The sequence below is a fragment of the Pleurodeles waltl genome, chromosome 9, assembly GCF_031143425.1.
Source record: "Pleurodeles waltl isolate 20211129_DDA chromosome 9, aPleWal1.hap1.20221129, whole genome shotgun sequence".
NCBI classification, from domain to species: domain Eukaryota; kingdom Metazoa; phylum Chordata; class Amphibia; order Caudata; family Salamandridae; genus Pleurodeles; species Pleurodeles waltl.
The window spans coordinates 384,565,649-384,593,159 of NC_090448.1; the positions used below are offsets into that span (position 1 = coordinate 384,565,649).

Sequence of the window (27,511 nt, forward strand, 5' to 3'; positions counted from 1 at the left end):
CGACAGGCCGGCGGTGCCCCGCAGGGCATTCTGACCGCGGCGGTAAAGCCGCGGTCAGACCGGCAACACTGGCGGTCTCCCGCCAGTGTACCGCCGCCCATTGGAATCCTCCAAGGCGGCGCAGCTAGCTGCGCCGCTGAGGGGATTCCGACCCCCCCTACCGCCATCCAGTTCCCGGCGGTCCGCCCACCGGGAACCGGATGGCGGTAGGGGGGGTCGCGGGGCCCCTGCAGTGCCCATGCCACTGGCATGGGCACTGCAGGGGCCCCGTAAGAGGGCCCCTACAAGTATTTCACTGTCTGCTTGGCAGACAGTGAAATACGCGACGGGTGCAACAGCACCCGTCGCACCTTCCCACTCCGCCGGCTCGATTACGAGCCGGCATCCTCGTGGGAAGGGAGTTTTTCCCTGGGCTGGCGGGCGGTCTTTTGGCGACCGCCCGCCAGCCCAGGGAAAAACTTAGAATACCCTCCGCGGTCTTTCGACCGCGGAGCGGTATTTCGGAGGGGGAAGTCTGGCGGGCGGCCTCCGCCGCCCGCCAGACTTAGAATGACCCCCTTTATGTCCAATTGTGGCATGATTCAACTAATTGGTAAGTTCCAGATGCATCATTACTGACAGAACGTAAATCTGCAGATTTACATTTTCAAACAGGAAGCAGAAATGTTGGTATATCTGGTCACACCCAACTATTACACTCTCTAATACACCTAAGGGTGCAGCTATATTCTCACGGTTTGGTTCCATCTTGCAACCACTTTCTGAGTTTGACCTCTTCTAAAGATCAGTGTAGCTAAAAATTAAGTTGTGTATCAAATACATGGTGAATGTCTGGCATTAACTGGCTGCAATATAATGTGTTATGGACTCTCTTGTACTAGCCATTACCGAGAATTATTTTTTCATTTTGAAAACCACATCTACCCCCCCCCCCCACCCAGTGAGTAGCATTTTGATGATTTCCAAAATTGCACTTAGTCTGCTTACTGTGCGTCCATATATTCAAACAACTCACTGTGAATTTTAAAAAGGACCCTTTCTCCACCAACATACAGCTTTGGTGGCAAATTATGGACCATGTGCTGGTTAAGGCAGGCCCTCACAATCCATTGTCAGTATTTATTACATAGCTCAATCAAACTTTCAGCTTACAAACACAAATAAAAGGAATTAGGAATCATAGTCCTCCAGGTCTTGACTACAGAGTGAGGGCTGTCTAGACAAGTGTATAACAGCCAACTGATGGAAATTACTGAGGTTTGATAGTCTGAGCGAAAACATCCCTTTTTGCCAGTATATCCATAATAGACCAAAATGCACAGATTTGGATAAGTGTAACCGTCATGCTGGATTTGTAACACAGAATCGTTTGGCTAAACAGCATCCTTGTTGTATCTCCTGAAGAGCTTTAAAGTGGGTTGGCAACAACCACAGAGAAGTCTGTCTTGAGATTCCTGAAAGAAAATCCTCAAACAAGCAGACGCGTCGCTACATACACACTAACATGCAATCACCAAAAAAAATCATTAACAGGTATTAGGATATTCCTAACTGTGGGGGATATAGATATAAAAAAAGAGGACAAAGCTTGAGGTAGTAATTGGTCCAAACCAGATCCCAAAAGAGACAAGCAAGTACCTTTCTAACCACCTTAGGAGTTTTTCTTCAAGTCACTGACAAGTACTTGTAAGGCCCAATTCAGGTGATTTCAATGCAGTCCTCTATTTACCGCTTGTCATTGGCACACCATACCATTGAACCTCAAACTGGATTACCTAGTTCTCCTGTTTAGCACTTGGCGCCCAGGATAGTAATTCAGAGCAGTCCGTTGCTTATTCAAGGAGGTGATAGGTGCTAGGTATTCTGAGCAAAATAAGACTGTAATATTACTCAATAGGGCTACCACTTCAGTGTTTTACTTTGTAAAACTAAAATGAACATGTATACTACAAATAGTATAAGAACAAACAAGGAAAACCACAACTCTGCTTCAAAGCCAGAATCGGACTTAAATATTATTGCAGCGGGTGTCCCTTGGGCTAGCTGCAAGAAAGCGGGAGATGCACCAATCCTTTGATATGGAAAGGGGAACCATTTTCTCCACAAGCTGCACAACTGACTTAGATTGGGTTAACGGTCCTTGAATCTGTGCCTGTGCCTCTAGCTACTGCTATGATATTTTCAGGCAGGGGAGGAGGGTTGGCAAGCGGGAACCTGAGATTTAATAAAGGCAACGGAAGTATGTGCCAGTGTTTCTTTGTTACTCTTTAGCACAGGTGGCTCAGGGATATAGATGGCTATTCCGCTGGGCATTAAGATGGAAATTAACAATGTTCTCAAGCAGCTGGATGGTGGAATGTCCATCTGAAGCTGCTACAGTCCCACAATGACTCCCACTGATCTTCTCATATCACCTGGACTGTGATCCTTTGGCAAACAAGCACTCCTCCTCACAAGATGCAGCACAGCATCTCCCCTCTGTACACAATAGCCATCTTGGGATCGAGCAACACCGCAGCTCTTCATGGGTCCAGGGCTGAAGAGTATTCCTATCTTGGTGAGAGGGACCAGGCACTGACTGAATTCTTACTTTGGAACACAAGTCTCTCTTCCCCACTTGTATGGAGCTCCTCTTTAGATTGAAGAGCAATCCCGAAACAACTTACTGGTCAAGGAGACCAATACCTCAGTTTAAAGCTGATCATTGACCCCTCTCACAATGTTCAAGTTCTGGGGGCTCCTCCATTCATAGCCTGCATGATAAGTACATTACAGTGCCAGGGACTACAGAAGCACACCCTGAGCCGGTTCCAAATGACCATGGGAATGGGTTGTTGTTTGTCTTCTGGAGGGAGGGGGAAGAGGCAGTCAGCAAACCAGATCTCTTGCAGGTGCACATTTGGCAGGGTGTGGAGGAGGAGAGTGGAGATGAGATTGATCTGACAGAGGCATATTGACAAGCTTCAAATAAGAGTGCCAGCCCCACCTGCCAGAGGACCACTACACATCCCCTTAAAAAATACTGGGGGAAGAAATGAACAGAAAGCGGCTTTTCAGGTCACAAGTTCCATGAGCAGCCTCATACAAAGCCTCATTCGTTTTATGTTGCACACATATGTGGAATTCAAAAGGGCACTGCAAAATGCAAGAGCAGTTTGACACTTATGTGTAAAAGGCTGTTGTAACTGTACATTTATATGTTATTTGCTATAATGGAACCCCTCATATCCAGTGAATTTGCATACTGTTTATTCAGAATAAATGACTTTATATGTATGCCTGCATTAATGTTTTTCTTCCAATGGATTAATTCTGCTGTGTGATTGCTTCCCCTTCCAATGCATGTTTCATTCTTATTACTCTTTATGACTTCTTTCATTGGCGGATAGTAACCATACTGGAAAACCAACAAAAGGCCACCTATGCCTCTAAAGATGTCTCATGTGGTCTGGTTTCAGAAGGGCATCCTTCTGAAACCAGACCGCAAGAAACATCCTTATGGGCATAGACAGCCTGTTGCTGTTCTTCTGGGCCGGTAATGACTGGTCAGTGAAAGCATATACATTCAACTATTTAGGCAAGGTTTTTCAAGTGCTACTGTCTGGACCGTTGCATGATTCTTTCTTTACCATTGAGCATTTGTGCTCTCAGGATTCAAACCGGTGGCGTAGAAGCCTTCAAAAAGCCATAGGCTTGCTTGCCATTATATGGCAAAACACATGCTGGCTGAACCTCTACAACCTTAAAAAAATGTTTTTTTATGGACTACATCTGTACTACCTTAACAACTAGCATATATTTGTTTGCACAAATAATTGAGATACACTATTACATATATATACACAATTGGATACAACACAGTGGACCCTTGCATTATTATTTAGATATGAACTTCCTGAAGAACCATATTAACTATCAATTTGTTAAACTATTTTGAGATTTGAGGATATTTATACACAGAAACACGTGTTGGCTGTTGTCTTCCATTTGTGAGGGAACTCGGAATATATTGATTATTACACCTAAATTTGATCTTTGTCATTGTAGTGGATGAATGTCTACAGTTACACATTGGATGGATGGCTTTTCTCTGTGTACTAATTGATTAATATAAGACTTGCCAGTAATTGTTTTTTTAATCTGTGTATAAACATCCCTCCATCAACATGATTGTTGAATCACAGTGTGAGGGGTACGGGCCCTGCCCTCAAAGGGGTACTCTCACATTCCTAATCTAAATATGACAAAATAGAGTGCTTTGGATCTGAAGACCCCCCCCTCCTATATTACACCACTTGTATCAATTTGTGATGTTTGCCATTTATGTGTATCCTGTCAATATTTATAAATGAGCGGTGCCCTGCCCACCAAAATACGGTTTCCCCACGCTGATTAGAACATTGGAATGTTGAGTGCTCCATTGGAGACAATGGAGTAGCTCTGGGCTTATAATGGTTGGTAAATGCCCAGAGCTCCAACATTCCAATGTTTGCCTTTCACTGCTGTTGCTGACAACAAAGGCCTTACGAAGCCCTAGGGGATTTCAACCCCCCCTCGGGCCCCGTGAGGCCTTTGTTTTACTAATTAAAACATTCGTCCTTGATGGGGCATAATGTTGTAATAGCTTTATAGCCCACCATAGCTGGGCTATACCAGCCATTAAAGGCCCGCTCCCTTGTTAAAGACCCTCGCCTTCAGGTTGTTTAATAGCCGGTACAGACTGCTACAGTGGGCTATAAAGCTATATTAAGTTGGGTCAACTGCTGTGTTTACATTGGCTGGCTGAGTGCCTACTGGCTCTGCTAATGTAAACCCCTGCCTTGGCGCCCAATCTATCAAGGAGCTGCCTGGTCACAATTGCAGAAGTCCCATCGTATTAAGAGTGGAGTGCTCATCAGTTGTTTTTGTTACCCGTGTTCACCATGCAGTGAGGGGCTATTGTAACTGGGAGAAAACTCCTTGTGCGTTGGGTCATTTTGTTTTTAAATTGAGGGAAAAAAACAACTCCTGCTTTGGGAATTTATTTTTTCCATACTAAAAATGTTGCCAAGCAAACACTTTAAACATGGGGTCTGCTTGGCTAACCTTCACCGCAGTGAAGGCAGCCCCCATGCAAATCACTTAAATTACCCATTCCTGTAAACAAAAAATAAATCTGTCCTTGTGTAATTTTAATTTTTGCTCATGTAAAGTGCTCCAGTGCTTTCGCTTCGAGTTTGCTCTATCTAAAACTACAAAAAAAGAAAATAATTGCTGTCTGTTTATTCATTTGATATCTATGGCATGTCAGGCAGTAACTGCAAGGCACTTCTGTGTAGGACACACATGTGGCTTTTATGTACTTACAAGAAATACGTTTTGCACTTAACTTGAATTTTAGTGAAGATAACTGGGCTTTGTTTTCCGTGGCACCTCTATTCATTTAATTAAGGGGTATTCTAGAGGAATCCAGAACAACGGAAATCAGTAAGGGAAAGTGAGAAAATATTACTGAAAACTAGTCTATAATGTGATTTGTCGGGACTCTGATTGAGAAGTTTGACGAGAGGCAATTTAAAATTAATCAACACGGTCATTCAGTTACCCACACATTCAGGAACAAGCATGTGCTTAAGGGCAAAGAACCCAGCTGCTTAAAACTAAACAAGTAATGGCAAAGCCACTAGGTCTGTCAGTAATGTGGTAATGCATTGAGTCATAGGCATGCAAAAATGCATATTGCATGCATTAGCACATCAAAGCCAGACCAATTGGCTCTGCCAATGTTTGTTCAACCTGACACAACATGCCTTATCACCTTAAACCCCACTTCCTACAAACAGGTGCTGGGGATCTCGGTTGAGATTATTTGTAAATGGGTTGTTCTAATTTAAGGTCCTTGGTTTTTCACTTAGCTAGCAATGCATACTGAGACTTTTAACATAGCCTCTCGTCATTTCAACCAAATGGACTACAGAGAACAATGGTTTGGAAAAATTCAGGCTAGGAGTGGAGAGCACAATAAAAAATCTATTGTGTGCAATGCTTGGATATTTCTTACCTACTAGCATTGCTCAAGATTGTATGGTCCTCACCATGTATGGTCAGAGTCTGATTATGGAGCTTTACCGGTCATCTGCAGGTCATTCTAGATCCACCACAGAAGAGGCTAGCCAGGCAACATCACCTGTAAACGAGAATATAAGCAGCTTCTCACCAGTTTCAGCATGTTTTTTGGACCAATCCATGTAATGCACCTCAAATCCATACTGTAGAGTGAGATATGCCCCCCACCCCCAAATACCTGTATTTCCCAGGTGTCAACTAAGAGTAGCTCACATAACAAAATAAAAATGTGATGGTTGAAATGTTTGAATTAAACGTACCCTACATGCATTGCTCTGGGAACCATTCCATTTGTGTAGTTGTTCATTAAAGCAAAACATTTCCGGAATGGAATGTTGCAAGGGTATTTTCCATTAGTTTTGATTTATTCAATGTGTACTTCCTAGGATCAAGTTTGAAACAAACGTCATGACGTTTCGTATTGTCTCATAATTTGGTTAGGGAGTGGGAGCCAAGATATTCAGAATTCACTCTCCTGCCTCTGCGCTTCCCGACTTCAGAAGTCCCTTATTTGGAGGCGACTGCTTCCTTGTTTGCAATATTTTTGCCTCCCAAATTTAAAGAATGGGATTTACTTAAGTTGAAAACAAACAAAAAACAATGGCATGTGAAGAAACAGTAAATGTTGTAGCACTCAGGCTAATATGCTGCATGGCTAAATACTCATAGGGCCCAAAAGCAAAACCTTTTGGCTATGCCGATGCTTGTTTTATTTGGGTTCACACGCATACTCAAAACCTTTTAAACTTTACACGACTGTCTTTACCAGATGCACACATTTTGTAGCCTAAACATTTCTTCTTTCTTAAATGTACGTTTTTCACCCATACTGTTAGCAGGACTACAAAACAAATCGCAACCTAACTTGTTTTGGATCGACACCTGGCCACATACTTTCATACTTTGAAAACTTTGTGCTGCAGATTTTGTTTTCTTTTTTACATTCACAAGCATATTTTGCATGCATAAACATTACCTCTTTCTGGTAGGGCCCTTTTTTCGAACATACCCTTTGCAGGACAACTAAAGTATTTTCACAAAATAAATTATTCATTTAATGACTTGCTTTTTTGCAATATTTCATCGGTTTTATTTAGTTCACACATGCACACTTCAACCACTCCATGCCACTGTCTATTTCCATGAATTCTTTTCTGTTTAAACTATTTATATTCAAAAGCCACAGTAATTTTGCATATGTGCCAATTTTTAGGGACACCTGAAAGTGAATTTCCCACAAAAAATCAGGTGCTTGTATTTTCCCTATTAACTCTTACTGGAGTTGGCCACGTCTTAAAAGGAGGAAAAAAATATTTGTTTGTGACTGAAAGCTGGGAGTATCTCAGGAGTACTGGTACGTAGTCATGTGCTCAGTGTAATTCCAGCATTAACGGTTGATGTGTTCCTACCCTTCCCCCTCAATTTGATTCTGCTCATACACAATGTTTAGAAAAAAACTGTTGCTTTGACTATCTTGTCTGTTTCATTGTGGATCTTCGCTTATTACTTTTCATCAATCACACGGTCCATGTTTTTATTCAAGACCTCAAACTCTTTTAAGAGACAAAGTTTGAGGAAGTGGGTGTTTTGAGAACTATTGATGTATGTGTGAATGGTCTTCAAGTGCTAAAGGGGAAAAACAAACATTGGCAAATCCTGCTATGTTAGACCTATTGGCTCTGACCATGCGTTTTAGTCATGTGGTGTGTAGTATGTCTACAAATCACAGTTTTTTCTAACTTTTAGCCATGCTGCACACAACATAGCTAAAAGGCATTATCAAAGTCAATTGCCCTTGCATAGGCGATCTCTGATGGCTTTGCCAGTGCTTGTTACTGTAGCAGCCCAGTCCTGCTTCACAGCACATAGGGCTTCATTACGAACTTGGCGGTCTGACCTTCGGACCTCCAAAATGCCAGAGGAGAGGCGGCCGCCAAGCCGACGGCCTCCCCACTGCCGTATTATGTTTCCGCTGGGCTGGCTGGTGGAAACAGTGCGGCGGCATTGGCCTCTGCTCCCAATGCTGACACACAGATGGTGCCCCAGCACCCTCGGAATGCGCACTGTCTGCCTTAGCAGTTTGTGACTGTTTGGAAAATTTTAAAAAGCAGATTAATAAAGTATACACACACAAAAAACCAAGATGTAAAATTGAAAGTTGTCAAGTGCTCTGTAAATGTGAAGGATTAGGAAACCGGAGGCCTGATTCGTAGGAGCAATGTAAGTACAACAAAAAGAATCTAGAATGGGTAATTGGTGGCTGCACTTAACCCATCTGTCATATTGTTATGTATTGTGGAAACCAAATTTAGAAACCATCTTGCTTTCTCATTAAAATTAAATAGTTCATTAGTTGTATAGGTTATGCTTTGAGAATTAAATGAAATATTACATAATTTGTGTGTTATTAGATTTATACTCGTTCCTGATTTTACGTATATTGTCTTGAGGTCTAAATCCTAGTAATTGCTAAGGCTGGAGTCCACTCACTGGGGTCCACAGAACTCATTACATCCATTGAATCATATGTCTTGAAAATGTGGACGTGTGTGTGTTGGACTCCCATGGTGTAGATCCTGATGAGAGCAAATTGGCAATTAGAGCATTTTGTCATTTATTTTATAAATCATTAACTTGAATCATTCATTTTCAGGTGAAATGATTTCTAATCCTGATGCGTCATTCACAGTAAATCCAGAGGGGACTCAGTACATTACAGATGCTCCGGATGCAGACAGCGGGCAAAGCGATGATTGTCTCTGTACAGGTAAGAAGAATTAACTCTGTGTGTGTGCGCGCACAATGTTCTCCACCTCCTTATAAAATACTAAGAATCCCATGAAATATTTATGTCTACTAGTGGTTGTGATAAAAAAAAAAAAAGCAAACTTCATGAGGTACAACTGACCTTCACATCTGCTCAATTTTTATGGTATAAAATACAATAAAGAAACATAGTATCATCATCAGAGTCTGAATGAGGTAACATTGCTACTCTATATATTGATGGCTTATTGTATCCGAATACCAAACTCTGGAAAAAGGCAAACCTCTTTACAGAGAAGATAGCATAGTAACTAGGTTATAAAGGGCTAGAGTCTTTGTTGTCTATGAAGAAGATATGCGAGTTCACAAGGTTAGGCCGTCTGCCTTCAATAAACCCATTGTAATGTTACAGTATCCTTGATAGGACTCTAGTTATAGTTCAGTTGACTTATTTATCAAGGCTGAAGAATTGTATAGATATCTACTTGTTCAAGGAATGGGATTCTGTCGGAATCTACTTGTCCTGTTACAAAATCCTCATCTTATTTGGTGCCATGTAGTGAGTTTACAAATTAAGGTGCCATTCTCATTATAGGAGAGCTCTCATAGTAGCCTGTATTTAATTGTGTTAGCGCTCATATTACATTAGTGTTTGGCTTCCAACAATGCTCTGTTTTTGCCGCATTCTGGAAGCAGTTAGGAAGCTGTAATTTCCTCCAAGGTAGAAATTCCCTACGAGTTTTTGCGCACCTACTAACTAAAAAGCTTAGGGTATTCTCCAACTCCTCTCCAATCTCTGCCCACACCACTGCAAAAGGTTGGAAACTTACTCCTGATAAGAGTAGGATAAAAACGGGTGTGTAAGGAAGTTGAATTTGAAATTGCTCTGAGTTTTTCGTTTGAGCATAGGTATGCATATATTTTTGCTCATCGATTGCACAAATGTTTGGAAGAAGCAGTTTTCATTTCTACTTCTGTAAACGTACTTAAATTCCTGAAGTTGTTAAATCTTTTTCAAAGCAAGGACATTTATCTACATGTGCGCTTTTGTGATTTTCTTTAAAAATCAGGCCCCTAATTTATGTGTTGGTCTCAATAGCGTTATACTGAGTCATTAATCTTTTTTTTAATATCTGCATGCATTGGTAAGTTTTGCTAAATGATTACTCCTAAGAGTGTTAAATAAAGTTGCACAGCATTTTAGCAACACTTTTGCCAAGTTACAATTTATTTTGCACATTTTATTTTGAAGTTCATCACCAATTTTACTTTCATGGTTATGTGTGTGTTTGTATATTATCTGGGAGAATTCTGGAGCCATTAAAAAAAGGAAGGTTACAGTTTGCAAAATTGTATGTGTTTCTATACAGGAATTACTGTTAGAAATGCAAACTGAGCTTACTACATTTTCTTAGCGTGCTTGCTCCAATAATAAAGGCTTTGCATTCATGAAAAGTATGCACAGGTTTGAACCACTTAAATGCTTGCATAGAAAACTTCTCTTTCATAGATTCATACTGTGGTACTGTAAAACAGCAGTCAAAGTGCTCGTGCTGCAGGGGTTGGATAATTTGTTTTTGACAGCAACACAAACATGGCGACCTTGAGCTAGGCATTTGATTGGCAGAAGATATGTTGAGGTTTGGAGCCCACCCATTACTTACCATTGGTTAATCTTCAGTCTCGTTCATTTGCTTGCCTCTCCTCCCCACGCTGCCCTCCATTTTACTTCTAACCCCACCTTCTGTGAAGCGCCACCCACCTGCGCCCTCCTTCTGTCACCTGTTGGTTCTCCTCAACCTCAGTTTTGCTTTCACCCACCCCATCTGTATCCTCCTTTTTGTTCTACCTCCAACGCATTGCTTCTTCCATCCGCGCTGTCCGTATTGCCCTATCCCCCTCTTACATTTCTTCCCCCACCCGCCCCTTCCATGGTACCATACCCGTGCCCACCTCGTTGCTCCCTGCACTCGTGCCCTCAGTTGCTTCAACCACACATGCTTTTGAACAGCGCTTGCTTTTTTTTGATCCAACTCAGATTAGCAAATTTCACACAGCCCACTGCAGCCAGTGTGCAGTGGCTTCAGTGCATGTGTATAATTGTACTCTGCATGTACCTTATACCAGTTTTGTCCTCAAGAACATTTCCTGTGTATACGATGTAGAGCAGTGGTTCCCAACCTGTGGTCCGCGGACCTCCAGGGGTCCATGACATATTCCCAAGGGGTCCACAGGCTTGGGCTGGGAGGAAGGCACGTCTCCAGCTGGTGCCTCCAACAAACATGTGGGTGTTTTTATATGTATTACTTCCTTTGTTCAGCAGTCTTAAAAGCAGTACAAAGTTCCCTGTATCTTCAGCAGCTTTCGGGCAAAAAATAAAAGTGTCAAGATAACTAGTGATTAATGTACCTGCTGAAGAGAGATGGGAGTTTTGTGCAGTGTCGGTTTGGACTCAAAGGTAGCGCAGATGGTTAATATGCCTGCTACAAAGAATGTGTCTCTTGCAACAGTGGGTTACTGCTTTTGTCACAGAGATTCTTTCGTTACTGTGCAGTTCATAAGTTACAGTCGTAATATAGCACAGTGAGCTTTGAACTGTAATTAAAGAGCTGCATGCAGACTGCATGGCACAAATTAGAAAGATGTTTTTTCCCATTCTTTTATTTTCCTTATGCTGCTAACAAACGTTTGCATATAAGTGCATTCTTAATATTAAAGTGAACGCTAACCACTGTGTTGTGTTCTGAATCCTGAGTTTGTTCTTCTCCAGTGAATCCAACACCTTGTAGTCCCCTGTAAAATGCTCTGACACACTACACTGGTATGAGAGGTGCTATAAAACAAATGAATTACATGTGACACAGAGGCTAGGGAGAGATGAGAGGCCCTTCTGGTTTTACTTCCTTTCATCACCACATATTTATGTGAAATATATTTCTTAGATGCTATGTACCTTAAAAAGTAAAAACTTAAATTGCTTGGGAAATGTAGAATCTGACCCGGGGATTCAACTTTCCTAAATAAAACCAAACATTGAAAGTTAGTCGCTGAGATGCAGCGGCAACCTTCCCATTAACATTTTTGATTTTTGCTTATTTTTTCAATATAAAATAATCATATCTTTAGTAATTTGAGTATTTGTTTGTTGTGTACTTGTTTGTGTACTTTTTGCAAATTACTGTTTTAATGTTTGAAATTTAAATCGTACAAATTTCTTGGGAGTCCCTGGCTTCCAGTAATGATTCAGTGGGGGGTCCTCAAGAGCCAAAAGGTTGGGACCACTGATGTAGAGTACAGCCCAGTACCCTGCTCTGTATGCTTGTGCATGGTGAAACTGCCCTCTTGGACTTGATTTTTTTAAATAATTGATAGCATGGAGATGTAATGTATGGGTGGCATATAAAATGCGTGATTGTTAGGTTCAGTCACAATATAATGTGACTGATGTTATCTCTCTGTGAAACATCTTGTTTGCAATTAAACAAATTATTTCCATAACTTGCGTTGTCTATTTTCTAAGCTGTTTTATATTTGAGAGCAGCGCCCCATTGTATGTGATATTTGTGTATAACCAGCAGGTTCAATGATCTCGTCTGCGGTTTCCACGGAAGAGAATACTCAGCAAAAATGGCATGTTAAGAATGAACCAGAACCTCGAGAAACCAGCACCGGTAAGTGAGGGTCATGGGCATCTAGCTATAGGCAGAGTACAGTAAGAGCCCCTTCTCTGCTTCCAATTATTCATCCTCATCTGTGCTCCCACCATGTGAAACATATCCCCTCTACTGTATTTCATGCACCAAACATAATTCTCCGCCAACTCTGTCAGTCCTCTGGCTGATACGAAAGGTTAAATAGTAAGTATTAGAATAAAGTAATACTAAAGGCAGAAGTTTAACAATAGCTTTTATCAGCACAATTATTGTGATGCCTTTTCTCTAGGTGCTGGAGTAGTCTGTTGTTACTGAGCAGTATCAATGGCGGATATTACAATTTACTACAGTTTTCAAGCCTATGGTGTTTTTAACCTTTAACTGGGTAAATAATCTACTTTCTTTGAATAAGTGACTCCCAAAGGATATTAAGTTGAGCAGTCAGTGCGCTGTCAAGTAGTTTGAAACTCACATACTGCATGCTTTAATTAATACTTTGATTGTCTAGTCACAGCTAGATGTTTAAAAAGGAGTTGGTTATTTACTTACACATAGGAAATAGTAGGGTAGTTAAGGGGGGGGAGCGAGCCAACCGCTGAAGATGGCGGTCCAGTAACAGGAGAGCTCCGGCCCGACCTGCCGAGACCCTGACATGTAGAAGCCCCAGCCGGGGGCCTGGGATCGAGCCCCTCCCAGCTCAGTCGGGAGCAAGGCTCTGGGCGGGTATGGGGGCAGGGGGCACATTGCCTCGGGTCCCTGACGGGTGCGTGCCCGGCTCTGGCGAGGAGGAGTCTTTAAGATGGCGGCCGTGCGGGGGTGCATCACCCACATGCCGCGAAGACGGTGAGTCGGCTGGACGGGAGAAATTGGACCCCCACCGCCGGAGGAGTTGGATGGAGGGGCAGCCTGCGACAGGAAGGAGAGAGGTTGCAGGCGCCCCCAGCGCGGTCGAGGGAGCGGACGGCTGCTTGGCAATGAGGATGCTGAGCAAGCCGCATGAGAAGAGTGGGACTTCGGGTCCCCCCGCATGGTGATACAGGCTGTTGATGAAGGCCGGCTACACACATAACCAGGTGGCCCAGCTGTCAAGGTGAGGAGAGGGGGGCGGGTCTGGAATGGAGTTCTCTCTCCTCTTTTGAGGCCGGACCTCTGGAGGGACTACTCCGTGCAGAGGAGTGGAACTTACTCCCCCTGTGAAGATCTCCCCCTGGGTCTACAAGTGGGGGGTCCCCGTAGCCACAGAGGAGCAGAAGTGGAGGAGCCCCTCCGGGACAGCGCTGCGAATTTGCACCCTAAGGAGGGGTGACAGCACAATCACGCTGGGTGGCTGGGGTGGGCCCGGACGGGGGGGCGTAACGTAGGTGGCAAGAGGCCCCCTCACCGGCTGCCCCACCGGAAAGCTGTCCTGAACGCTGGGAGTCTGCCAGTGAAGACCTCCGATGGGAAGCAACGCCTCAAACTGCAAGTGCAGATGCCATTCAGCCCCGACGGTGCTCGGGGGAGAGGGAGTTGACACTGGACCAGGCTCCGAAGCCTCCTCCAGTGCAGGCTACTCTCCATAAGATACTGGAAGCGATTGAAGACTCCAAAAATGCTCTTAGACAAGAGATCGGGAAAGTGGCAGCAGAGCTGGGCCATCTGCGGACAGACTGCCGAAACCTAGTGGACAGGATAAAAACTATGGAGGAAGAAGTGGCGGGTCTGGGAAACCCTACAGCGATCCCACGAAATGCAGATAGGCCATCTTGCGGACAGAATGCAGAGACTAGAATACTGAGCGGAAGATGCTGAGGGCCGCAGCCGCCGCAATAATCCCGTTTAGTGGGGCTACCAGAAGGAGGGTACAGACATGTTGGCCTTCCTAGAACACTGGATGAAGTCCATTATTGGTGATGAACAGCTTACCTCCTTTTTCGCATTGGAGAGAGCTCACAGGGTGCCCCCAAGGACCCCCAGGCCAGTAGTGGCAAAATTGCTATACTACAGGGACCGAGACATTCTGCTACAGAGGGCAAGGGTGGAGAGCGGTAAAGTCAATATGCTTCCCGATTACACAGCAGTAGTACAGTCGAAGCGGGCTTCCGACCTGACAGTAAAGAAGGTGTTGCGGGAGGAGGGGATACGTTATGCGCTGCTCTTTCCCTCTAAGCTGAAAGTAATGGGAGACGGAAAGACCCACTTTTGCCAAATACCGGAGGAAGCATGGGAATGGCTAGATTCCCACAAAGGTAGCAAACTTGATCGTGCTGAAGATGCTCCTGGGGCACCTGGCCGTCTGCGGAAGAGGTGCCGCTCTAAAGACGGACCTGCCGTTGACTGCCTGAGACGACCCACACAACTTCAGGTAACCCAGGAACAGCGAGCGCCAATTCAGACAGCGGCATCATTGACGGTGTCGCCGGCCTCAGACAGGGATAGGGTCTACTCATCTGTAAAACGGAGAACACTTCTGACCTCGAATCTGTTGGTAGCGTGAAGAAGGGGCTGCCGTGAGTGACACCCCAGACGGCGGAAGACTTAATCTGATATACTTTGGCGGCCCCGGCTGGAGAGGCGGCATGTAACTACAAGGGGCCGTTCTGATATGGCTTGGAGGACTATAAAAAGGATCCAAACATCCTCCCTCCCCTCCTCCCCTCCCCCCTTTAATCGGCCATGGAATGCTCCAGGAGGGCGATGATGAGAGACTGTAGCAGTTTGGTTCCACCGGTTAGGGCGGTCGGCTGTTGCCGGACTGCTTTGGGGACAGGGAATTGTATTTGGTTTTCTTTTTTTCTTCTTCCTATTCTGGCCCAGATATGCAATAGGTGTGGGATGGTTGGCGGGGGGGGCATGGCACTGTGGACACTGTAACCCACAAAACAAAATGCTGTGTGAACACTGACACACCTATTAAATTGATGTCTTGGAACATCGAGGGATGGGGACCACACTAAAGCGGCACAACATACTGACCTTCATGAAACAAAGGTGGGGATCCAGGTGGCACTCCTACAGAAGACCCATCTCACGAAGTCGGAGGCTGACAGCCTCCGCAGGTGCGGGCAGGGGCAGCTCTTCGCCACTACCTACTCTGCGTACTCATGCAGTGCCCTGGTATGGGTGCGGGTGGTGGTGCCCTTTGAGCCCAGTACAATTGACGTGGATAAAGAAGGCAGTGAAAAACGTGATGGGTGCTGTTGCACAGCAACATTGCCACCGTCTCTATTACGTGCCGGCGTCAATGTTGTGGTGAGTTTGCCGCTAGTCAGAAACTCTGGCCCAGCAGGAAACTCGTAATAGGGCCAGCAGGCAGAAAACTGGAGTGGTGGTTTTCTGATCCAAAGAGTTTGGCGGGCGGCAAAACTCTTAATAAGGCCTTTGGTGTCCCAATAACCAGAATACCAGTAGTCCTGAAGGTGTTATCCAAGGCAGAACACAGTTCCTGTGGGGTAGGACCAGATAAGGTCCAAACTGTGCTCACAGACAGCTGGATTTGGACCAGCTTCAAAAGTAGATCCCATGCGGTACTAGTAATAAACCACTAAGGTCCTTTTATATTAAAATGTGCTCATTGCAGTCCAGACGTTTGGACTGTGGGGTATCTTTGGGCACCCTCTGTACAAACCAACTCACCAGTTATACCAGTTAGGACTGTCACTGGGATATAAACTGGGCCACTGGAATTATGCAGCGGGGGAGGGTTAAATTATGCAGCAAGAAAACACAAATTATGCAGCATAATGTGGCACATTTTGTGTTCGTATTACTAAATTATTTTGTCATTTTCAAACTTGTTAACATTGTCTGGGCATTGTTGGATCTCATAGTACCCGTTTAACACCCAAATTTAGCAATGTAGCAACAAAAATGTAACTTTGCTAAGGGCCTTTTCTATGAGCGGGAACGCGTGCACTGCATTTTTGGTAACTTTTGAACTGTTTATGCCAGAAACAAAATGATTTTTTGTTTTAAAATCTGCAGATTACGCGGCAGATGATGGATTATGTGGCAAATGCGGCAAATCTGTAGCTATGCGAAAATCGCCGTGGCCACACAATCACATAATTCCTGTGGCCTTGGATATGTTTATGGTTTAACTTGAACTTTAAACTGTATAATGTAGATTTTCCTAGTAATTTATGACGGAAAGTCTTAATTTTATTAAAGACACGGAGGCGAGTATTATGCTTCTCTAACTTGCTTTCTTTTAAATAGCAGCAGTCAAGAAACTACAACTCCCATGGGGCTTAAAAAACAGAAAAGCCAATGGGAGAACAACAGAAGAAACAGATGTACCAATCATAATACACGGCTACACGTGACCACTAAGCTTGACTGCGACCAGCCCTCTTTCTTGATGCAAGAGGTTAGTCCATGTGTGAAAACAACGGAAAGATAGTTAAAATAATTGTAACTGCCAAGATCAAAAAACAAAGTTCCTGAACAAAGTTCAAGCAAAAGGAGAGACGAGGAGAAAGTCGGGAAATGTTCGGGAGACTCCACTGGAACGAAGTCGGAGCTTCAGAAGGAGCGTACGAGCTCGGTATAACCAGGGTCCGATCAGGTAGCTGGTTGAGATGTCGAGGATGTTGCTGTGAGGGAGGGAAAAGAAGACAAAATCAGGAAATTGTCCTACTTGAGGCGGGATAATACTCGCCTCCGTGTCTTTAATAAAATTAAGACTTTCCGTCATAAATTACTAGGAAAATCTACATTTTATGTCCAGAACGGAGGCTCCTATTATGCTTTTTTAAAGCATATTAATCACTACAGAAGTTGCACTATGTACAGGTTTACAATAGAATGTTCTGAAAACATTATCATTAGACCAATCGGCTGATCTCAGAATGTCTTCCAAGCTAGAACCAACCCAAAAGGCCTTGGAGGCCATAGCACCTCTAGTGGAATGAGCCCCAAAAACAGAGGTATCTATACCCGCCAGGGACATAACCCAGCGAACCCATCTGGCAAGAGTTGCCGAGGAAACGGGTCTGTGGGGTTTGCGAAAAGAAATTAGCAACTGGGAAAAGGAAGACGTTCTGAGATTACCTGTGCGTTCTTCGTAACATTTAAGACATTGTCCAACACATAACTTGGGTTGATTGGGAAAATATGGGTAAAAAACTGTATGCAAATTAGATTTGGTGCGTTTGTGAACAGAAAATAATACCCCTGTAGGGGCAAACTGTTGAGAAGAAACATCTAGAGCTCGAACATCCGATAAACATTTGATGGAAACTAGGCAGAGTAACATAGTGAGTTTGGCAGAAAGCATTTTTAAAGACAACTCATAATTATCTTGCCAAGATAAAAACAAATTCAGAACTAAATTCACATCCCACAACTTTGAGTATTTAGGTAAAGGAAGAAAAGAAAATTTTACTCCCTTTAACAAGCGGCAAAGAAGGGGATGTTCCCCCACAGGTTTTCCATTGATGTGGTCATGGTGCATGGAAATTGCTGATCGATATAGATTAATCGTCCTGTATGACTTACCTAAGCCAGCCTGTGCAGCCAAAAAATTAATGACATAATTTATATCTGCTGAAACTGGATCGAGGTCCCTTCCCATACACCAGCTAGACCAAAGCGACCAGGCGGAGTTATATGCCTTTCTGGTACCTGGGGCCCAGGCCTTGCTGGTGAGGTCCGCAGCTTCATCCGAAATTGGGATGGAAGGTCGGGAAGTCCTGACACCTTCCATGCCGAAAGCTGAAGAGTGTTGTTAATGACAAGTGGATGAGGATTCCCGCACGGGTCCAGAAGAAGAGAAGCGAATGAAGGGAGAAGGAGGGGGGAGTCGATTACCAATTCCAAGAGAGGGGGAAACCACATTTGCGACTACCAGAAAGGGACTACCAGCACTGATGTGGGCGTCTGATCTGGGCCAATACCCTGGTGATCATTAAGAAAGGAGGAAACGCATAATTGGTTGTTTGGGACCAGTCTTGTAGAAAAGCGTTCGAGGCCAAAGCGGAAGGGTCTGGACGCCAACTGAAAAAGAGGGGTAACTGAGAGTTGAGACGGGAAGCGAAAAGGTCTATGGCAAAAGGGCCCCATTTGTGAAGTATAGAACGGAAAACTGAGGGATGAAGTTTCCAATCGCTGTAGTCTTTGAGGAAGCGTGAGTGCCAGTCCGCTGTTTGGTTGAGGAAGCCTGGGAGATATTCTGTTGAGAGGGAAATTTCATTGAGGAGGCAATACTCCCAAAGACTTTTTGCGAGGTCTGCAAGGGGCTTCGATCTGGTTCCTCCGAGATGGTTTATGTAACGGACAGCCGAAACATTGTCCATGCGGAGGAGGATGGTACAATGCACTCTGTCCTTTGCTAGACTTTTGATTGCAAAGGACCCTGCAAGCATCTCTAAATAATTGATGTGCAATCTGGACTCCTCGAGTGACCATGTACCCCCAGTCGAGATTGAGCCACAGCGGGCGCCCCAACCCGTCAGGCTTGCATCAGACTCTAACACAAGATCGGGGGCTGATGGAAAAATAGCCCTGCCGTTCCAGGCGTCTAAATGGTCTATCCACCATTGGAGTTCTAAACGAGACTCGTGATCGAGAGCTACCATCTCTGAATAGGCAAGACCTCTTCTGAGATGATGGATTTTGAGCCTTTGAAGAGCCCGGTAATGGAGAGGGCCAGGAAATATGGCCTGAACTGAAGCAGACAGAAGACCCACAATCCTGGCCAGAGTTCTGAGAGAAATTTGAGATCTGCTGAGTGTTTTCCGGATTTCTGACTTTATGGTATGTACTTTTTGTGACGGGAGATGGAGAGTAGAGGAAGAGGAAGAGGAGTCTATCTCGAACCCTAAGAAGTCTATTCTTTGAGATGGGAGAGTATTTGACTTTGCTTCGTTGAGAAGAAAACCGAGTTGGGAGAGAAGGGAGCAAGTTATTTGCAACTGAGATAAGAGAGTGGAACAATCTTGATGTAGTAAGAGAATGTCGTCGAGATAAATTAAAAGTCTGATGCCTAACGACCTGAGATGAGCCGTGACCGGCTTCATTAACTTGGTGAAGCACCAAGGAGGTTAAAGATAGGCCGAATGGGAGGGAGGAAAACTGATACGACTGACCTAGCCATTGAAATTGAAGATATTTTCTGTGACTCGGATGAATGGGAACTGAAAGGTAAGCATCCTGAAGGTCTAGACGGACCATGAAATCGAAGGGAAGGAGAATGTCCCTGAGATGTATAATGGTCTCCATTTTGAAATGTCGATAAACGACAAACTGGTTGAAATCTCTGAGATTTATCACAGGTCTGAACTTCTTGTTCTTCTTTTGCACCAAAAAGAGAGAACTGAGGAAACCGGAGGGATCTAGGGGAGCTTTGTGGATGGCTCGCTTTGACAGAAGAGATGCTATTTCTTCTGAAATGAGGGTGGTCATCTCTGTGGAAAAACGAGGGGGCGGGGGAAAGTAACTTTGGAAGGGAGTGGCATAGAACTCTATTTGGTAACCTAGAATTGTATTGAGAACCCAAGGATCTGAAGTCAGTGTGCGCCATTTTTGGGTGAAATAGCGAAGTCGGCCCCCGATTGGAGGAAGGCCAGAAACAGGGCTTACCTTGGTTATTGTTGGATCGGAATCCACGTTGACCACGACCCCTGTAGCCTCTGCCACGTTGTGGGTAGAACTGGAGCTTGTATGCTTGAGATGCGTAGGTGGAATGAGAGGAGTAAGAGGAGCCTCTGTTTCCCTGGAAGGACCGGCCGGTAGAGCGGCTCCTGCCTGTACCGGCCCTGGCAAAAACACATTGATTGAAAACCTTTTTGATGTTTTGTTGAGCCTTGTCAATAGAGGAAAAAGTAGAAACAAATTTTCCCAAGTCTTTAATGAAAGTATCACCAAAAAGACGACCATCGGCTTTAATACCGGGATCCATGTTGGCCAGGTTTGACAATTTGGGGTCCAACTTTAGGAGTAACCCTTTCCTCCTTTTGTGAACCATGGAGGCATTAGCGTTGCCAAGAAGACAAAGGCTCTCTGAGTCCATAAAGATAGCTCAGAAGGATCGATGTCTGCTTCGTCCATTTTTGCTGATTCTGCCAGGTCTAAAATACGAGCCAGACGACCCACTACATCCAGAAGTTTGTCCTGGCAGTTTGACCAGGCCTTGTCTACCCCCTTACGGGGGTTCTTTCCGAATTTGGAGAAAAAGGTCAAGATTGATTCGTCAATAGAAGGAGTCGCTGTAATATGGGGAAAAAGTGATGGTCTGGGGCACTCAGATCTCAATTTGGCCCTTGTCTGTTTATCCAGAGGAACTCTTAACCTGGAAGCAATGTATTTGCCCACGTGAGAGGAAGGAGACCACTCTGTGGAGTTAGGGTGGTGAAGGAGTGAGGGATCGAACATGGGGTTACCATCCGCATCTAAAACAGTCTTGGCAAAGAACGGGTCCGAAACATTTAATTTAGGCTTTTTAGCAGGGGAAGCCCGAGACTGTGAACCCCATATATCTGAGGCGTCATCCGCCTCATCTGCATCACCGACATCCTTATCGGTATCTGAAATGTGGGAGATCACAATTTGTTTTGGCGCTATAACAGAATGCTTTGACTTGGATTTACATTTACTAAAAACATTACTATTCCCCTCCTGAGAAGGAGGCCTGGGAGGAAACTCGTCCTCATCCCTGGGTGAAGAAACTTCACCAGCCGAAAAAGCGCCATCGGATGGTTTTTGAATGTACAAATCCTTTGATTTTATTTTTCTGCTATCCCCCGCAGAATGGGCCAGGAAGGATTTGTGGACCATGTTTTGAACAGTGGTCTCAAAATTCTTAGACATTTTTGACATGGAAGCTGAAACAGCTTTAGCCACAGCCTCATTAATGAGGGTTCCAAAATCATTCATATTGGATGATGAAGAATCCAGAGGATCCATAATACTGAAAAGTATGGTTAAAGAATAGTTAAAGGTAAAGAAACAGATACAATTGTGTCAGGGAGAAAAAAGCCCTTACTGAAAGGGTTAAGTAAAACCAGGAAATACTAAGTTAAAAAATAAGTACACGCCCCTAAGGCGTGTCTGACCGAGAAGAGATTGCCTGAGGAGGAAGTAGTTGCGTAGGCAGAGGAGCGACACCGATAAACAAGAGCAGTCGGGGCTCCACAACGGTGCGAGATGCATGTGAGGAAACAACGGCAAGCAGCGGTAAGGAGCGTTCGATTAGAACGTTCGGAAAAGAGGCAGCGAAATGCCTTAGTGAGAACATGCGCGAGTGCAGCTTCCGAAGCCTAAGGGCTGGAAGGAACGCTGCGACGAGTTTAAGCGGAATAAAGCGAAACAATCATGCGCTTAAATGTAATATTGAGGAAACGATAACATGTAAATAAATAAATAGACGCATCAGAACAAAACAATGGAATAATATGAGAGAGGAATAAAAACACCACTTATCTTGACTGCGAGCAGCAAGAAAGAGGGCTGGTCGCAGTTTAAGCTTAGTGGTCACGTATAGCCGTGTATTATGATTGGTACATCTGTTTCTTCTGTTGTTCTCCCATTGGCTTTTCTGTTTTTTAAGCCCCATGGGAGTTGTTTTATCTTGACTGCTGCTATTTAAAATAAAGCAAGTTAGAGAAGCATAATAGGAGCCTCCGTTCTTGACATAAAATTTCTAAAACCATTAGATCTAGAAAGAATACTTAAATAGTTCAAAAAACTGTTTCCAGCCTTGGTCAGCAATGCACTGCTCTTAGTCCTTGGGTTAAGAGAAACAGCCGCTATGGCCTTCTCAGCTGAAAACTACTAGATGTGGCCTAAACATCATTGTGGATGGTACAGGGCATATCCGGGTTGATGCATACTTACCAAACTGACTGTTCTAGAATAGTTGTCTGCAGTTTCTACGGCTAACTACATGGGTAGTCGCAAAGATTTTCCCAGGGGACAAAATTTTGATCTGTGATGTGACCGTGGGCCGCACTGATGCCAACAGGATGCCAGTCATGCTTGGGGGTGGTTTGGGGTGTGTTGGACGTAAGTTGTGTTTAGGGTGCGAAGCATAAACAACTAGTGGTTGAATTGGACAATGTCAAACCAGATTAATCCCGGCTTCCCCACTTTACCAAATTGTGTGATCCTATGGAATTGTTTTTTCCCCACTTTCCCTCCATTATTATCACATATAAAAGGACTCGAAATACAGGACTTCCCGATGTACACTGTGCAAAACCTTCTATGTGTTTGATTTAATAAACTATATTGTTGTTCATGTATAATACAAACCCAGTCCACCCAAAGGGTTACATAACAACTGACTTGCCTGTTAGTTCACTATTGGCATTGTTGCCAGGGTGGGGGAAAAATGAACATTTCCATATCGATGCTTAAAAATGTATCACTTTAAAAAAAAAAATAACAAAAAAAAATAATTCTCAATGCACTGATATAATCTGACTTACTAAGATAAAACTGTTATGCATGTAAACAAAATACACTTTTTGAATTCTGAATAGACTTATTATATTTTTACACTTTTGCGGCAAGATGTCTTTAAAAATGAAAGTGGTCCTAAAGTTAAGTGGTGCAGGACAACATAGTTAAGCCATTTTTAGGTTGAACCTGCAAGCGCTTTGACCTGTTGTAACTATTGTGGGGTTTTAACCACACCCACCTCATGCCCTTCAATTTCACTCGTTCGTAAACTTGCCTTTCAAAAGTCCCTTGATGTAATTGGTAATTGCTTCACGTTTGACGCGCCTTGTGGCGGTTTTGTTACCGCCTTGCGGACTGAACCTGTTACATGGATAATTGCACGGTTGCTGATATACTTCATAATGGGTGAACTATTTTTTTTCTTCTGTCTCTCCCCTTTGTGCTTCATGTCAGCCATGGCCCTCACAGCACCAACAGTGCAAACCATCGGCAGTATTGGAGCGCTGGTCACATTGTTCACACTGTCACCTAATCAGAGTCATTTCTTATGACTCTCCCCTTCACGCTCCATGGCTGTCCCAGATAATATTTTGCCCATAACACAGCATGGGACCACCACCAAAACTTTCAGCATGACACACACTTTCCGTTTATGTCATCTATGGGTCCCCACACCAGGTTAATGGGGACCCCTAAAATGATAACCCCTCCCACCATTCAGTCCCTTTTTAAGCTCTCGTATGGCTGGGAACTTTTGTTTTCCAGCTTGGAGTAGTTTGTGTTCTAAGGGCCTTAGTATTGCACTAGGCCTGCTAAGCCTGAAAATGAGTAAGGCACTATGCCCTCTAGGGGCTAAATATATGACTGCACTACATTACTTTGTGTCATTCTATTTTCAGGTGGTTATGCCATCTAGGGGCTCATTATAAGGTTACATGACCATGTTTCTTACAAATGATATTTTTATTGTGGTGTCCTTTAGGGGCTGTTCTGAGCATTGCAGTCAACATACTACAATATTTGCTGCACTCGGTTGACCCATAATGCTTTGCAGGGCATTCTTTTACAAAACATGTTTTCTTATAACTCAAATTGTAGTGGTCCTAGGACACTAGGTTAGTGGGTACCCATAATATTAACCCCTCCCTCCATTCAGTGTCTATTTAACCTCTTATGGCTGGAATTTTTGTTTTACAGCTGAGAGTAGTTTGTGTTTTAAGGGTCTTGTTTGTAATATTGTAGTAGGCCTGCTAACCCTGAAAATGTGTAATGCTCTACTCTCTATATGGTTACACTGCAATACTTTCACTCATTTTCTTTTCATGTAGTTATGCCCTCTAGGGGCTAACTATATAGTAACATGACCATAATTCTACAAATGCTATTTTCATTGTGATGCCCTCTAGAGGCTGTTCTGAGCATTACAGTTTATTCCAAAAGTTTATTCCTGATAAAGGTTTTTATTGGGTTATATGATAATTGGATATGTTTTATTAATCTCTCCTTGTTGCAATTATGACCATGATTCAGGCCAACTTAACATCCTAATTACACTATGACTGTTTGAACAGTTGTGATATGTGTGGGTGACCCTTCTAGTAGTTACTCCTCCACGGCTGTCTTGTTTTAGGAATTGTGTTAGCCAGCCATCAACTGTGATGGTGGGCTGGTGAAAGTTGTATTCTATCGGAATTAGCATGGCAGATTTCAATTGGAATGCAAATGGCAAAATTTTCATTTTTGGCTGCAGATAGAGGAAAAAGGTACATGGAAGTGCTTTAGTTATATGCAGGGCCACTGGATTTATGTGGCAGGATAAGACCAAACCATGAGGCAGCGTTGACCAATTTATGGAGCGGAAAAGACCAGTTATGAATTTACAACTCCAATATCTCTAACTCAAGCAAATGCGAGACCCATTGCATTGCAAATGCTTACTTAAACTTCAGTTAACCTGTAAATAAATGCTAGCCTGTTTAGTTAACATTTTTTAATGTTAGTGCTGAGTGGAGTAAAAAGCAGCCCATTGCTGCTGTTGACCAGGGGGACACATGTAAAGGCCCGGAGGACTGCACTTTGAGTATCCCTTGCTTACTAGCTTGGGGCTGCACCTTGGTTTTTGCCATTTTGGTGAACAATATTACTCCTTTCCTCACAACTTTTAGGACTTCATGTAACATTCTAGTTTTGTGAGGCACATTTATTCCACCAAAGTAGCTTCATGTTATGTCCTGAGGCTGGGACATAAGATAGGCATTTTTTTCACTATGCAGATGAAGAGTTCTGTTTTCAGGAGCCATTGGCATCAGAAAGTAATTCCACTGTCCCACAAAGCTAAAATGTAAAGTTCCCCCGCTTTATGGCTGCTGTTTGTGCTTTTTTTAAAGGAATAGTTACCTTGGGCTGTTGACTGATGAGGAATTACTGTAGGAATAAAAAACATAAACATATGTTTATGGATTCTATACTGAGAATAGTAAACCTTTTTTGAACAATGAGTGGTAGTGTTCTTGATTGGGTATTTGATTACAACTTAAACATATAATAAAACTTTGGGTATTAGAACAAATCATTGTAATTGTGTGGTAATCAAGAAATAAAATAATGTATAACCTTTATCATTTAATCATATGTCTTCAAGGTTAAAATTGTCCACCAAATAAGGCTTACTTCCAGACATGTTGGGTCAGATTAATCCTCCTAAGCAATACAGTTTCATAGTCCATTTTCCCCAATCATTGGAGGAGCACGTGGTTCCATGTTTCTGTCTTATGCATGGTTTATGAATAGAGTTTACTTGTAAGGCCATACACTGAACAGAGTTGTAAAGGGAATTCAGATTCATTGAAAAAGTAGGCATCCAGTCCACCATTAAAGAAAGTAGAGAATAATGATGCCTTCATCTTTACATGGAAGCAAGCTGAAGATTTAGATTTGTCAAAGAGGGCGGTTGTTTGCTTACTATAAGAAGTCATCAGCTAAATGCCAAGTCATGGAACTCTATTGTTCTCAGAAACAGAATTCTAGAACTGTAATCAATGATGCCTTATTGGTGTTTTGTCTAGTAATACTGTGTCATCTGCATACATGAGAAATGAAAAAGACAATCTGGACATGAGAGTAACCCCAGAAATAGTCTAAGCTTTTAATTGATACCTTATTTAATGTGTGGATGTCATATAAATTGAAGATAAGCCCTCACCCCCAGGGCTCCTAGGTGGCATGCTTCGTCATCTGGTTTGCTTCACCCATCTGACCTTCTCAGGGGGACTCTTTGTATCGCGTTATGTTTATCATGGGATTCAATGCAAGTGGTTAAAAATCCTTATAGATAATCCGAAGTGATATTTATTGTCTGATTCTAAGGGAATATTTGAAACAAAAGGAGAATAGAGATGATGGGGAAGCCATTAATCTTGCATCCCCCCGGTCAACATATTTCAGCTTTATTTTGTGGCCCCATAAGGGGTCCAGAGTTTTCTTCAAGACCTGGATCCCGGTATACAGTATAGCCCAATAAGGCCCTATGTTTTATATCAGTTAGAATAGATGCTTAAACATGCACACACGCTCATGTCATTAAATTTGTACTCCGAGTCTTCTTTGTTAAAGAACTGTACTCGGGATATACAAGAATGTAAATCCATAAGCAGCACACTTAATATGTATTCGGGTGGGATGCTTTCTTATTGTCTGAGATTACAGAAGGCTTCATCGGTGCCTTCCTTCATAGGACCCGTTGCATATCTTGAGTAGGATGCCTTAACAAAGAATACTCAACCTTTTGACCTCCCATCCAGATTGCCTTTTTTGGATTTTGTAGTGTCTGACTGGGAGGACCCAGTTCTTGCACGGCCCATTCGTCTCTACGGCCCCACCCATTACTGGAACACAAGGAATCACAGTTTGGCTGCCCGCTTCACAAAGAAAGCAGTGTACAAACTTGTTAGAGCAAAGCTGTTTGGTGGAATGTTGAACTGAAACAAATAAAATTCCTTATTAAGCTTTTGAAACCAGTAATAATCTTTAACGATCAGGAACAGTGCAATGATTTTCAGCACTCAGTCCAAAAATAGCACGTTGCTGTTAAAGTGAATCCTTGATACTAATAAAATGCATTTTTTCCGAATTTCCAACTAGTAATGTCCATTTTACACACAATCTAGGCTGTAGTGTAGTTGGCCGTCCAATGTTCAGGAGGCACATCCAAATGAAGGTTCAGATATTTACACACACAAATGAAAAAATATGCACTGTGTAAGTAATAAGGTGTTAATAACATTTTTTTCTTATTTCTGCTTCACATTTAATCACAGAACAAGGGATTGTCACACCTGTCGATGCGTTGCTCAATAAAGAAGAAACAGACGCCTTTTGTTTCGACAGGCATGACCCTGAGGGAGTAGGTAACTCCAGATGTACTAAAGGTGAGCCTATATTACAGACTTGTGAAGTCAGCTAATTCTGTGCCTCAATTTGACATTTTTTAAATCACGCTGTGATATTGAAAACTTACATGATGAAAACATCTTGGGGAGGGACTTTGCATGAAGTTCAGGATAACACTGAGCTTAAAAAGTCAAAATCGAAGTAGTAAAAGAGTGAAA

At 43.3% G+C, this 27,511-nt stretch overlaps 1 protein-coding gene across 2 annotated transcripts in view; it reads left to right on the forward strand.

Moving 5' to 3' along the window:
- LOC138259343 (zinc finger protein 701-like) overlaps positions 1-27,511 on the forward strand; it is an 82,670-nt gene that overhangs the window by 37,116 nt on the left and 18,043 nt on the right. Inside the window, exons 4-6 of one of the 2 annotated variants that reach the window (XM_069206995.1) lie at positions 8,759-8,872; positions 12,447-12,542; positions 27,221-27,331. In XM_069206995.1, coding sequence (XP_069063096.1) covers positions 8,759-8,872; positions 12,447-12,542; positions 27,221-27,331 — 321 coding nt within the window. The remainder of the gene's footprint in view (positions 1-8,758; positions 8,873-12,446; positions 12,543-27,220; positions 27,332-27,511) is intronic. The other variant, XM_069206996.1, reaches the window with a different exon arrangement.